This window comes from Dendropsophus ebraccatus, chromosome 5 (assembly GCF_027789765.1).
Source record: "Dendropsophus ebraccatus isolate aDenEbr1 chromosome 5, aDenEbr1.pat, whole genome shotgun sequence".
Lineage (NCBI taxonomy): Eukaryota > Metazoa > Chordata > Amphibia > Anura > Hylidae > Dendropsophus > Dendropsophus ebraccatus.
This window is the reverse complement of record NC_091458.1, coordinates 1,293,987-1,312,565: the sequence shown is the minus strand read 5'-3', so window position 1 is coordinate 1,312,565 and position 18,579 is coordinate 1,293,987. Positions and strand designations below refer to the sequence as shown.

The window sequence follows — 18,579 nt, the reverse complement described above, 5'->3', positions numbered from 1 at the left end:
ATGATACACACATACACATACAGCATACACACATACATATACAGCATACACACATTCACATACAGCATACACACATACATATACAGCATACATATACATATACAGCATACCCATACATATACAGCATACACATACATATACAGCATACACATACAGCATACACATACAGCATACACACATACATATACAGCATACACATATACAGCATACACACATACATATACAGCTTACACATACATATACAGCATACACATACAGCATACATATACACATACATATACAGCATACATATACATATACAGCATACACACATACACATACAGCATATACATTTACACATACAGCATTCATATACAGCATACACATACATATACATATACAGCATACACACATACATATACAGCATATATATACAGCATATACATACACATACATATACAGCATACACACATACACATACATATACAGCATACACACACATATACAGCATACACACATACACATACATATACAGCATACACACATACAGCATACATATACAGCATATACATACACATACATATACATGATACACACATACATATACAGCATACATATACACATAGATATACAGCATACACACATACATATACAGCATACACATACACATACAGCATATACATTTACACATACAGCATACATATACACATACATATACAGCATACACATACATATACAGCATACACACATACATATACAGCATATACATACACATACATATACAGCATACACATACATATACAGCATACACACATACATATACAGCATACACACATACATATACAGCATACACATACATATACAGCATACACACATACATATACAGCATACACACATACATATACAGCATACACACATACACATACATATACAGCATACACACATACAGCATACATATACAGCATATACATACACATACATATACATGATACACACATACATATACAGCATACATATACACATAGATATACAGCATACACACATACATATACAGCATACACATACACATACAGCATATACATTTACACATACAGCATACATATACACATACATATACAGCATACACATACATATACAGCATACACACATACATATACAGCATACATATACAGCATATACATACACATACATATACAGCATACACATACATATACAGCATACACACATACATATACAGCATACACACATACATATACAGCATACACATACATATACAGCATACACACATACATATACAGCATACACACATACATATACAGCATACATATACAGCATACACACATACATATACAGCATACATATACAGCATATACATACACATACATATACAGCATACACATACATATACAACATACACATACATATACAACATACACACATACATATACAGCATATACATACACATACACATACAGCATACATATACAGCATACACATACATATACAGCATACACACATACATATACAGCATACACATACATATACAGCATACACACATACATATACAGCATACACATACATATACAGCATACACACATACATATACAGCATACACATACATATACAGCATACATATACAGCATACACACATACATATACAGCATACACATACAGCATACACACATACATATACAGCATACACACATACATATACAGCATACACACATACACATACAGCATACACACATACATATACAGCATACACATACAGCATACACACATACATATACAGCATACACATACATATACATATACAGCATACCCATACATATACAGCATACACATACATATACAGCATACACATACAGCATACACATACAGCATACAGCATACACACATACATATACAGCATACACATATACAGCATACACACATACATATACAGCATACACATACAGCTTACACATACATATACAGCATACACATACAGCATACATATACACATACATATACAGCATACACATACATATACAGCATACACATACATATACATATACAGCATACACACATACATATACAGCATATATATACAGCATATACATACACATACATATACAGCATACACACATACACATACATATACAGCATACACACACATATACAGCATACACACATACATATACAGCATACATATACACATAGATATACAGCATACACACATACATATACAGCATACACACATACACATACAGCATATACATTTACACATACAGCATAAACATACACATACATATACAGCATACACAGCATACACACATACATATACAGCATACACACATACATATACAGCATACACATACATATACAGCATACACATACATATACAGCATACACACATACATATACAGCATACACACATACATATACAGCATACATATACAGCATACACACATACATATACAGCATACATATACAGCATACACACATACTTATACAGCATACATATACAGCATATACATACACATACATATACAGCATACACATACATATACAACATACACACATACATATACAGCATACACATACATATACAGCATACACATACATATACAGCATACACATATACAACATACACATACATATACAACATACACACATAGATATACAGCATACACATACATATACAGCATATACATACACATACACATACAGCATACACATACATATACAGCATACACATACATATACAGCATACACATACATATACAGCATACACACATACACCATACACACATACACATACAGCATACACACATACATATACAGCATACATATACATATACAGCATACACACATACATATACAGCATACACATACATATACAGCATACACATACATATACAGCATACATATACACATACATATACAGCATACACATACATATACAACATACACACATACATATACAGCATACACATACATATACAGCATACATATACAGCATATACATACACATACATATACAACATACACACATACATATACAGCATACACATACATATACAGCATACACATACATATACAGCATACACACATACATATACAGCATACACATACATATACAGCATACACATACATATACAGCATACACATACACATACATATACAGCATACACATACAGCATACATATACAGCATATACATACACATACATATACAACATACACATACATATACAGCATACACATACATATACAGCATACACATACATATACAGCATACACACATACATATACATACACATACAGCATACAGCATACATATACAGCATACACATACATATACAGCATACACACATACACATACAGCATACACACATACATATACAGCATACATATACAGCATACACACATACATATACAGCATACATATACATATACAGCATACACATACAGCATACATATACACATACATATACAGCATACATATACATATACAGCATACACACATACACATACAGCATATACATTTACACATACAGCATTCATATACAGCATACACATACATATACAGCATACACACATACATATACAGCATATATATACAGCATATACATACACATACATATACAGCATACACACATACACATACATATACAGCATACACACACATATACAGCATACACACATACACATACATATACAGCATACACACATACAGCATACATATACAGCATATACATACATATACATGATACACACATACATATACAGCATACATATACACATAGATATACAGCATACACACATACATATACAGCATACACACATACACATACAGCATATACATTTACACATACAGCATACATATACACATACATATACATATACAGCATACACATACATATACAGCATACACACATACATATACAGCATACATATACAGCATATACATACACATACATATACAGCATACACATACATATACAGCATACACACATACATATACAGCATACACACATACATATACAGCATACACACATACATATACAGCATACACACATACATATACAGCATACATATACAGCATACACACATACATATACAGCATACATATACAGCATATACATACACATACATATACAGCATACACATACATATACAACATACACATACATATACAACATACACACATACATATACAGCATATACATACACATACACATACAGCATACATATACAGCATACACATACATATACAGCATACACACATACATATACAGCATACACATACATATACAGCATACACACATACATATACAGCATACATATACAGCATACACACATACATATACAGCATACATATTCAGCATACACATACATATACAACATACACACATACATATACATACACATACATATACAGCATACACACATACATATACAGCATACATATACAGCATATACATACACATACATATACAGCATACACATACATATACAACATACACACATACATATACAGCATACACATACATATACAGGATACACATACATATACAGCATACACATACATATAAAGCATACACACATACATATACATACACATACATATACAGCATACACATACATATACAGCATACACATACATATACAGCATACACACATACACATACAGCATACACACATACACATACAGCATACACATACAGCATACACACATACACATACATATACAGCATACATATACAGCATATACATACACATACATATACAGCATACACATACATATACAACATACACACATACATATACAACATACACATACATATACAACATACACACATACATATACAGCATACACATACATATACAGCATATACATACACATACACATACAGCATACATATACAGCATACACATACATATACAGCATACACACATACATATACAGCATACACACATACATATACAGCATACATATACATATACAGCATACACACATACATATACAGCCTACACACATACATATACAGCATACACATACATATACAGCATACACATACATATACAGCATACATATACAGCATACACACATACATATACAGCATACATATACAGCATATACATACACATACATATACAGCATACACATACATATACAACATACACACATACATATACATACACATACATATACAGCATACACACATACATATACAGCATACATATACAGCATATACATACACATACATATACAGCATACACATACATATACAACATACACACATACATATACAGCATACACATACATATACAGGATACACATACATATACAGCATACACATACATATAAAGCATACACACATACATATACATACACATACATATACAGCATACACATACATATACAGCATACACATACAACATACATATACAGCATACACATACATATACACCATACACATACATATACAGCATACACATACAGCATATACATACACATACATATATAACATACACATACAGCATATACATACACATACATATATAACATACACATACATATACAGCATACACACATACATATACAGCATAAACATACATATACAGCATACACATACATATACAGCATACACACATACATATACATACACATACATATACAGCATACACATACATATACCGCATACACATACATATACCGCATACACATACAACATACATATACAGCATACACATACATATACACCATACACATACATATACAGCATACACATACAGCATATACATACACATACATATATAACATACACATACATATACAGCATACACACATACATATACAGCATACACATACATATACAGCATACATATACACATACAGCATACACACATACATATACAGCATACACACATACACATACAGCATACACACATACACATACAGCATACACACATACACATACAGCATACACATACAGCATACACACATACACATACAGCATACACACATACATATACAGCATACACACATACACATACAGCATACACACATACACATACAGCATACACACATACACATACAGCATACACATACAGCATACACACATACACATACAGCATACACACATACACATACAGCATACACACATACACATACAGCATACACACATACATATACAGCATACACATACAGCATACACACATACATATACAGCATACACACATACACATACAGCATACACATACAGCATACACACATACACATACAGCATACACACATACACATACAGCATACACACATACAGCATACACACATACACATACAGCATACACACATACATATACAGCATACACATACAGAATACACACATATATATACAGCATACACACATACATATACAGCATACACACATACACATACAGCATACACACATACACATACAGCATACACACATACATATACAGCATACACATACAGCGTACACACATACATATACAGCATACACATACATATACATATACAGCATACCCATACATATACAGCATACACATACAGCATACACATACAGCATACAGCATACACACATACATATACAGCATACACATATACAGCATACACACATACATATACAGCATACACATACAGCTTACACATACATATACAGCATACACATACAGCATACATATACACATACATATACAGCATACACATACATATACAGCATACACATACATATACATAAACAGCATACACACATACATATACAGCATATATATACAGCATATACATACACATACATATACAGCATACACACATACACACACATATACAGCATACACACACATATACAGCATACACACATACATATACAGCATACATATACACATACATATACAGCATACACACATACATATACAGCATACACATACAGCATATACATTTACACAAATAGCATACATATACACATACATATACATATACAGCATACACATACATATACAGCATACACATATACAGCATACACACATACATATACAGCATAAACATACACATACATATACAGCATACACATACATATACAGCATACACACATACATATACAGCATACACACATACATATACAGCATACACATACATATACAGCATACACATACATATACAGCATACACATACATATACAGCATACACACATACATATACAGCATACACACATACATATACATACACATACATATACAGCATACACATACATATACAGCATACACATACATATACAGCATACACATACAGCATACATATACACATACATATACAGCATACACATACATATACAGCATACATATACACATACAGCATACACACATACATATACAGCATACACACATACACATACAGCATACACACATACAGCATACACACATACACATACAGCATACACACGTACACATACAGCATACACACATACATATACAGCATACACACATACACATACAGCATACACACATACACATACAGCATACACACATACACATACAGCATACACACATACATATACAGCATACACACATACACATACAGCATACACATACAGCATACACACATACATATACAGCATACACATACAGCATACACACATACATATACAGCATACACACATACACATACAGCATACACACATACATATACAGCATACACATACAGCATACACACATACATATACAGCATACACATACATATACATATACAGCATACCCATAAATATACAGCATACACATACATATACAGCATACACATACAGCATACAGCATACACACATACATATACAGCATACACATATACAGCATACACACATACATATACAGCATACACATACAGCTTACACATACATATACAGCATACACATACAGCATACATATACACATACATATACAGCATACACATACATATACAGCATACACATACATATACATATACAGCATACACACATACATATACAGCATATATATACAGCATATACATACACATACATATACAGCATACACACATACACATACATTTACAGCATACACACACTTATACAGCATACACACATACATATACAGCATACATATACACATAGATATACAGCATACACACATACATATACAGCATACACACATACACATACAGCATATACATTTACACATACAGCATAAACATACACATACATATACAGCATACACAGCATACACACATACATATACAGCATACACATACATATACAGCATACACACATACATATACAGCATACACACATACATATACAGCATACATATACAGCATACACACATACATATACAGCATACACACATACATATACAGCATACATATACAGCATACACATATACTTATACAGCATACATATACAGCATATACATACACATACATATACAGCATACACATACATATACAGCATACACATACATATACAGCATACACATATACAACATACACATACATATACAGCATACACATACATATACAACATACACACATAGATATACAGCATATACATACATATACAGCATATATATACACATACACATACAGCATACCCATACATATGCAGCATACACACATACACATACAGCATACACACATACACATACAGCATACACACATACATATAAAGCATACATATACATATACAGCATACACACATACATATACAGCATACACATACATATACAGCATACACATACATATACAGCATACATATACACATACATATACAGCATACACATACATATACAACATACACACATACATATACAGCATACACATACATATACAGCATACATATACAGCATATACATACACATACATATACAACATACACACATACATATACAGCATACACATACATATACAGCATACACACATACATATACAGCATACACATACAGCATACACATACATATACAGCATACACATACAGCATACATATACAGCATATACATACACATACATATACAACATACACATACATATACAGCATACACATACATATACAGCATACACACATACACATACAGCATACATACATATACAGCATACATATACATATACAGCATACACACATACATATACAGCATACATATACAGCATACACATACATATACAGCATACACACATACACATACAGCATACACACATACATATACAGCATACATATACAGCATACACACATACATATACAGCATACATATACAGCATACACACATACACATACAGCATACACACATACACATACATATACATATACAGCATACCCATACATATACAGCATACACACATACACATACAGCATACACACATACATATACAGCATACATATACAGCATACACACATACATATACAGCATACATATACAGCATACACACATACACATACAGTATACACACATACATATACAGCATACATATACAGCATACACACATACATATACAGCATACATATACAGCATACACATACATATACAGCATACACACATACATATACAGCATACATATACAGCATACACACATACATATACAGCATATACATACACATACATATACAGCATACACATACATATACAGCATACACATACATATACAGCATACACATACATATACAGCATACACACATACACATACAGCATACACACATACATATACAGCATACATATACAGCATACACCCATACATATACAGCATACACATACATATACAGCATACACACATACACATACAGCATACACACATACATATACAGCATACATATACAGCATACACATACATATACAGCATACACACATACATATACAGCATACATATACAGCATACACACATACATATACAGCATACATATACAGCATACACACATACATATACAGCATACACATACATATACAACATACACACATACATATACAGCATACATATACAGATACAGCATACACATACATATACAGCATACACATACATATACAGCATACACACATACATATACAACATACACATACATATACAGCTTACACATACATATACAACATACACATACATATACAGCATACACACATACATATACAGCATACACATACATATACAGCATACACATACATATACAACATACACACATACATATACAGCATACACATACATATACAGCATACACATACATATACAACATACACATACATATACAGCATACACATACATATACAGCATACACACATACACATACAGCATATACATACATATACAGCATACATATACACATACATATACAACATACACATACATATACAGCATACACACATACATATACAGCATACACACATACATATACAGCATACACACATACATATACAACATACACACATACACATACAGCATACACACATACATATACAGCATACACATACATATACAGCATACACACATACATATACAGCATACACATACATATACAGCATACACATACATATACAGCATACACATATATATACAGCATACACATATATATACACAGCATACACATATATATACACAGCATACACACATACATATACAACATACACATACATATACAACATACACACATACATATACAACATACACACATACATATACAGCATACACATACATATACAGCATACACATACATATACCGCATACACCACTGCCATCATTTACCGTAGTCAGGAGAGTCGGGGTCGGACACCCGAGTCACCAGCTCCTCCAACTTCTTTACATTCTGCTGCTTCAGGGCAAATGTCAGGACAATGGAGTCACTGCTGGTGAGATGCTCTGCGGGAGCCCATCCGGGGGGGACACTGGAGAAAACAGCAGAATGATTACAGCTCCGGATCGCAAACTATCATCTCCTGCTGTCTATGTAAGATAATATACTCCTATGTACAGGGTTGTAGAGGACGGCCGGACGTAGGGGAGACGCAGAGGACGGCCGGGCGCAGGGGAGAGGCAGAGGACGGCCGGACGCAGGGGAGACGCAGAGGACGGCCGGACGTAGGGGAGACGCAGAGGACGGCCGGACGTAGGGGAGAGGCAGAGGACGGCCGGACGTAGGGGAGAGGCAGAGGACGGCCGGGCGCAGGGGAGAGGCAGAGGACGGCCGGGCGCAGGGGAGAAGCAGAGGACGGCCGGGCGCAGGGGAGATGTAGAGGACGGCCGGGCGCAGACGGGGGAGACGCAGAGGACGGCCGGGCGCAGACGGGGGAGACGCAGAGGACGGCCGGGGGCAGGGGAGAGGCAGAGGACGGCCGGGCGCAGGGGAGATGTAGAGGACGGCCGGGTGCAGGGGAGAGGCAGAGGACGGCCGGGCGCAGGGGAGAGGCAGAGGATAGCCTGGTATACAGTATATAGGACAGGGGGCACTGACCTCAGGCTCTGCTCCGGCTCCGGGAAGACTCCACAATCTATGTTCTTCAGATGTAAACAGAGACCAACAAGGAACCAGATCCGACTCCTGATAAAGGAAGAGAAAACATCTGATCATAACTTCACTCTAAGGGGCCACACGTCTCCTCTCCTGTACACAGTGATACCGGGGGCCACACGTCTCCTCTCCTGTACACAGTGATACCGGGGGCCACACGTCTCCTCTCCTGTACACAGTGATACCGGGGGCCACACGTCTCCTCTCCTGTACACAGTGATACCGGGGGCCACACGTCTCCTCTCCTGTACACAGTGATACCGGGGGCCACACGTCTCCTCTCCTGTACACAGTGATACCGGGGGCCACACGTCTCCTCTCCTGTACACAGTGATACCGGGGGCCACACGTCTCCTCTCCTGTACACAGTGATACCGGGGGCCACACGTCTCCTCTCCTGTACACAGTGATACCGGGGGCCACACGTCTCCTCTCCTGTACACAGTGATACCGGGGGCCACACGTCTCCTCTCCTGTACACAGTGATACAGGGGGCCACACGTCTCCTCTCCTGTACACAGTGATACCGGGGGCCACACGTCTCCTCTCCTGTACACAGTGATACCGGGGGCCACACGTCTCCTCTCCTGTACACAGTGATACCGGGGGCCACACGTCTCCTCTCCTGTACACAGTGATACCGGGGGCCACACGTCTCCTCTCCTGTACACAGTGATACCGGGGGCCACACGTCTCCTCTCCTGTACACAGTGATACCGGGGGCCACACGTCTCCTCTCCTGTACACAGTGATACCGGGGGCCACACGTCTCCTCTCCTGTACACAGTGATACCGGGGGCCACACACACGGGAGACATTGTTACCTGTGCTCCATGGCTGCTGCAGATCAGTTAAATTGTATCTCGGTCATGTCCTGTCTGCTGTCTCCTCCCTGATGGGTGTGAGTCATGTGACAGTCAGGTGACCTCCCCCCCCCTCCCCCATACTGCCCTCCCCTCCCCTGTGTCACATGATCTATTAGAAAAACAAGGCAGGAAATGTAATAGTGAGAGCGGGGAGAGAAGTAATGGCTGAGGGGGCGATCGTCCGGGAGGAAGACACTTATAGATTGAATCCAACTGTATCAAACAGAAAAGAACGTCCGGGCCACCTGGTAATCCCAGACCAGTAAGGACAGAGCAAGAGTCCACGGTCTATTAGTCCTCTCCTCCCCTGAGCGATGGCTTCTCCTCCATCACTGACATCCACAAGCCCAGTCCTCTCCTCTCCTCTGAGCGATGGCTTCTCCTCCATCACTGGCATCCACAAGCCCAGTCCTCTCCTCTCCTCTGAGCGATGGCTTCTCCTCCATTACTGACATCCACAAGCCCAGTCCTCTCCTCCTCTGAGCGATGGCTTCTCCTCCATCACTGACACCCACAAGCCCAGTCCTCTCCTCTCCTCTGAGCGATGGCTTCTCCATCACTGACACCCACAAGCCCAGTCCTCTCCTCCTCTGAGCGATGGCTTCTCCTCCATCACTGACATCCACAAGCCCAGTCCTCTCCTCTCCTCTCCTCTGAGCGATGGCTTCTCCTCCATCACTGACATCCACAAGCCCAGTCCTCTCCTCTCCTCTGAGCGATGGCTTCTCCTCCATCACTGACATCCACAAGCCCAGTCCTCTCCTCTCCTACTCTGAGCGATGGCTTCTCCTCCATCACTGACATCCACAAGCCCAGTCCTCTCCTCTCCTCTGAGCGATGGCTTCTCCTCCATCACTGACACCCACAAGCCCAGTCCTCTCCTCTCCTACTCTGAGCGATGGCTTCTCCTCCATCACTGACACCCACAAGCCCAGTCCTCTCCTCTCCTCCTCTGAGCGATGGCTTCTCCTCCATCACTGACATCCACAAGCCCAGTCCTCTCCTCTCCTCCTCTCAGCGATGGCTTCTCCTCCATCACTGACATCCACAAGCCCAGTCCTCTCCTCTCCTCTGAGCGATGGCTTCTCCTCCATCACTGACATCCACAAGCCTAGTCCTCTCCTCTCCTCTGAGCGATGGCTTCTCCTCCATCACTGACATCCACAAGCCCAGTCCTCTCCTCTCCTCTGAGCGATGGCTTCTCCTCCATCACTGACACCCACAAGCCCAGTCCTCTCCTCTCCTCTGAGCGATGGCTTCTCCTCCATCACTGACATCCACAAGCCCAGTCCTCTCCTCTCCTCTGAGCAATGGCTTCTCCTCCATCACTGACACCCACAAGCCCAGTCCTCTCCTCTCCTCTGAGCGATGGCTTCTCCTCCATCACTGACACCCACAAGCCCAGTCCTCTCCTCTCCTCTGAGCGATGGCTTCTCCTCCATCACTGACATCCACAAGCCCAGTCCTCTCCTTTCCTCTGAGCGATGGCTTCTCCTCCATCACTGACACCCACAAGCCCAGTCCTCTCCTCTCCTCTGAGCGATGGCTTCTCCTCCATCACTGACATCCACAAGCCCAGTCCTCTCCTCTCCTCTGAGCGATGGCTTCTCCTCCATCACTGAGATCCACAAGCCCAGTCCTCTCCTCTCCTCTGAGCAATGGCTTCTCCTCCATCACTGACATCCACAAGCCCAGTCCTCTCCTCTCCTCTGAGCAATGGCTTCTCCTCCATCACTGACATCCACAAGCCCAGTCCTCTCCTCTCCTCTGAGCGATGGCTTCTCCTCCATTACTGACACCCACAAGCCCAGTCCTCTCCTCTCCTCCTCTGAGCGATGGCTTCTCTTCCATCACTGACATCCACAAGCCCAGTCCTCTCCTCTCCTCCTCTGAGCGATGGCTTCTCCTCCATCACTGACATCCACAAGCCCAGTCCTCTCCTCTCCTCTGAGCGATGGCTTCTCCTCCATCACTGACATCCACAAGCCCAGTCCTCTCCTCTCCTCTGAGCGATGGCTTCTCCTCCATCACTGACATCCACAAGCCCAGTCCTCTCCTCTGAGCGATGGCTTCTCCTCCATCACTGACACCCACAAGCCCAGTCCTCTCCTCTCCTCCTCTGAGCGATGGCTTCTCCTCCATCACTGACATCCACAAGCCCAGTCCTCTCCTCTCCTCTGAGCAAAAGCTTTCCCTCGATCACTGACATCCACAAGTCCAGTCCTCTCCTCTCCTCTGAGCGATGGCTTCTCCTCCATCACTGACATCCACAAGCCCAGTCCTCTCCTCTCCTCTGAGCGATGGCTTTCCCTCGATCACTGACATCCACAAGCCCAGTCCTCTCCTCTCCTCTGAGCGATGGCTTCTCCTCCATCACTGACATCCACAAGCCCAGTCCTGTCCTCTCCTCTGAGCGATGGCTTCTCCTCCATCACTGACATCCACAAGCCCAGTCCTCTCCTCTCCTCTGAGCGATGGCTTTCCCTCGATCACTGACATCCACAAGTCCTCTCCTCTCCTCTGAGCGATGGCTTCTCCTCCATCACTGACATCCACAAGCCCAGTCCTCTCCTCTCCTCTGAGCGATGGCTTCTCCTCCATCACTGACACCCACAAGCCCAGTCCTCTCCTCTCCTCTGAGCAAAAGCTTTCCCTCGATCACTGACATCCACAAGCCCAGTCTTCTCCTTTTAGCCCTGCTATCCCTGGATCCCACAGAGGTTCTGTGGTCACATCAGCTCCCCTTCTCTCAGATCCTTATAGATCATCTTCCTTTTTGAGACCTCAGGATGCAGCTGCAGGTCCTTGCTCCTCATCTCATCAACTTCTCCATGTGTTCTGGGTTCTTTGTCTCCTGGTCAGTATGTTGAGGTGGGGTATGTAGTGTCCCAGCACAGGTATGCCACTAAGTTTCTTATGCACCTGGGCAGTGGTCTCACAGTGGGATGAATGAGAAGTGTGTTGTCTGTTTTTCCCCACTAGGTGTCACTGTCTTTTTTTCTAGTATTTATGCTATGCACAGCTGAAGGAAATATTGGGTTACCTGTATTTGTCACGTTTGCTTCCATCCTATGATAAATGCAGGTATTTCCCTGCCTTTCTTCTAGCTCTTTTGTCTCTTGCACACACAGCCCCACCAATCACCAGTAGGTTTAGTTCGCCCCTATAAAAGGTGGTTAGTTCCTGGTGGTGGTGTTGGGGTTCTCTCTAGTTAAGTCAGTGAGAGAGCAACACACACACAGAGACAGTTCCTGCTGCAGTGAAGCCAGGGCCAGGCTCAGGCTAGGACCCTTGACAGAAACAAAGAGTCTTAGGGGCCTATTCCACAGAGCGATAATCATCCGATTATCGATCTGTGGAATAGAGAGAATGATCAGCCGATGATCGTGTCATCATCTGATCGTTCATTTAGGTGCAAACCTAAAATCATTGGTCGCCACCCAGGCATTGCTACGTGGAATAGCGGTGCGCGGCGACCGACGATTTAAAAACATCAAACTTTACCTGTCCAGGCTGCAGGTCTTCTGCGCTTCTTCTCCTGGTCCTGCACGCAGCAGCAGCTTCCCAGCGGCATGTCTGAGTTGACAGATCGCTCAGCCAATCATTGGCCAGTGATTGGCTAAGCGGTCTGTCAGTTCAGACAGGCCGCTCTGAAGCTGCTGCTGCGCGCGGGACCAGGAGAAGAAGCGCAGAAGACCTGCAGCCTGGACAGGTAAAGTATGATGTTTAAACAAGGGCTGCAAGGACATCGGTAATGATTAGTATTGATGTTCCTGCAGCCCTCACTATCGGGCCGTGGAATAGGCCCAGTAAACAAGCGCCGATCTAGCAGATCGGAGCTCGTTTACATTGTTTATCGGACCCTTAGGGTATTTTCACACTGAGCAAATGGGGTGGAATTCCGCCTGCTTCAGTGTTAGTCTGCATCTCTATGGGAGGACTCGCGCGCCTACGCTCAAAGAGTTGACATGTCAATTCTTTGAGCGGAGAGTGGAGATGCACGAGATGTCGTCTGACACTGAAGCAGGTAGGATTCTGTGGCGGAGAGTTCAGCCGCGGAATTCTGCCCCATCTTCTCAGTGTGAACATACCCTTATTCTTTTTGTGCAAGTGACCACCGCTAGCATGCAGTGCTAGACTCCTCAGGAGGAAGGACGTCCTCTAAGGATCACCTTGTCCACGCCAGGGATACTCCCTACACAGTACAGGCCAGCATACCTGAGTTAGGTACTGACCCCTGTAGGACAAAGCTGCAGATAACGCCTATGTATGCTACTGCAAAGCACGGCTATTCTGGGAAATCCTGGGAAGTCTGCTCAACCCAGAACAGGGACCTGGGACCTCCGACTACCCTAACAGGACGGGTATCCCGACACTGTAGGGCACAAGGCAGTCAGGTCACAGAGATCTATATGTGAGCATCTTCTTCTTCTGTTCTTCACCACATTATCCCGGATGAATACATGGCTACATTGGACAGGGCCCTCACGACGCTTCCCTACTCCGCTTTCCTCTTGCCTACCTACAAATACCACTACTCCCACCTGCAGTTACTGAAGCCTTATTACAGTACTGCACTGAACACCTCACGTAAACGGACGTTATTCTGGGTAAGCTATTGGACTTACTGCACCCGCACATAAACACCAGGTTACACTTGGGTTATCTGAAATCTCGGAAGCAGTGCCCATATAGGTGGGTACCAACGTACCAGGCTACCATGACAAGTGCTCATGTGACCCACAGAGCTGCCCCAACACAGCATCTGCTACCCCCGCCATATGGCCGCAGGGTATATATATATATATATATATATATATATATATATATATATATATATAGTTTAATAGGCCAGTTATACCTTGTGCCCCTGTGGTCAGTGACCTGCCAGGTTGTTGCGGGGTCCCTTGGGCAATTATCACGGTGGTCCGGAGTGGAATAGTGACCCACCCAGACTATCGGTACTGCCACCCACAGAAAGGGCAGATGACCCAAGGAGTGTGTGCACTGTGTTAGAGCCTGATGAGAAATCACAGAGTCTCTTTACCATAAATAAAATCTGTTTTACTCCAAGAGTCTCTGCGTACAGCAGATCATACAGCTTGGCATTGACATAAGACTTTCACTTGACAAAACACTTACATAATTACATATAGTTACATAGTCATATAGTTACATATAGTTACATATAGTTACATATAGTTACATATAGTTACATAGTTATATAGTTACATAGTTATATAGTTACATATAGTTACATAGTTATATAGTTACATAGTTACATATAGTTACATATAGTTACATAGTTATATAGTTACATATAGTTACATAGTTATATAGTTACATATGGTTACATAGTTATATAGTTACATAGTTATATAGTTACATAGTTATATAGTTACATATAGTTACATAGTTATATAGTTACATATAGTTACATAGTTATATAGTTACATATAGTTACATAGTTATATAGTTACATATAGTTACATAGTTATATAGTTACATATAGTTACATAGTTATATAGTTACATATAGTTACATAGTTATATAGTTACATAGTCATATAGTTACATATAGTTACATATAGTTACATAGTTATATAGTTACATAGTTATATAGTTACATATAGTTACATAGTTATATAGTTACATAGTTACATATAGTTACATATAGTTACATAGTTATATAGTTACATATAGTTACATAGTTATATAGTTACATATGGTTACATAGTTATATAGTTACATAGTTATATAGTTACATAGTTATATAGTTACATATAGTTACATATAGTTACATATAGTTACATAGTTATATAGTTACATATAGTTACATATAGTTACATATAGTTATATAGTTACATATAGTTCCATAGTTATATAGTTACATATAGTTACATAGTTATATAGTTACATATAGTTACATAGTTATATAGTTACATAGTTACATAGTTATATAGTTCCATAGTTACATATAGTTACATATAGTTACATATAGTTACATAGTTATATAGTTCCATAGTTACATATAGTTCCATAGTTACATATAGTTACATATAGTTATATAGTTACATATAGTTACATAGTTATATAGTTACATATAGTTACATAGTTATATAGTTACATATAGTTACATATAGTTACATAGTTATATAGTTACATATAGTTACATATAGTTACATATAGTTATATAGTTACATATAGTTCCATAGTTATATAGTTCCATAGTTACATATAGTTACAT

The 18,579-nt window shown here is 39.7% G+C and overlaps 1 protein-coding gene across 1 annotated transcript in view; it reads right to left on the bottom strand.

Annotated features, from left to right (window-relative positions):
- TPP1 (tripeptidyl peptidase 1) overlaps positions 1–12,378 on the bottom strand; it is a 35,111-nt gene extending 22,733 nt beyond the window's left edge. The window contains exons 1-3 of the mRNA XM_069969282.1: positions 12,292–12,378; positions 11,411–11,497; positions 10,705–10,844 (exon numbers count right to left, since the gene is read on the bottom strand). Of these exons, the coding sequence (XP_069825383.1) occupies positions 10,705–10,844; positions 11,411–11,497; positions 12,292–12,302 (238 nt within the window). The 5' untranslated portion in view covers positions 12,303–12,378. The remainder of the gene's footprint in view (positions 1–10,704; positions 10,845–11,410; positions 11,498–12,291) is intronic.
- Positions 12,379–18,579: the final 6,201 nt, after the last annotated feature.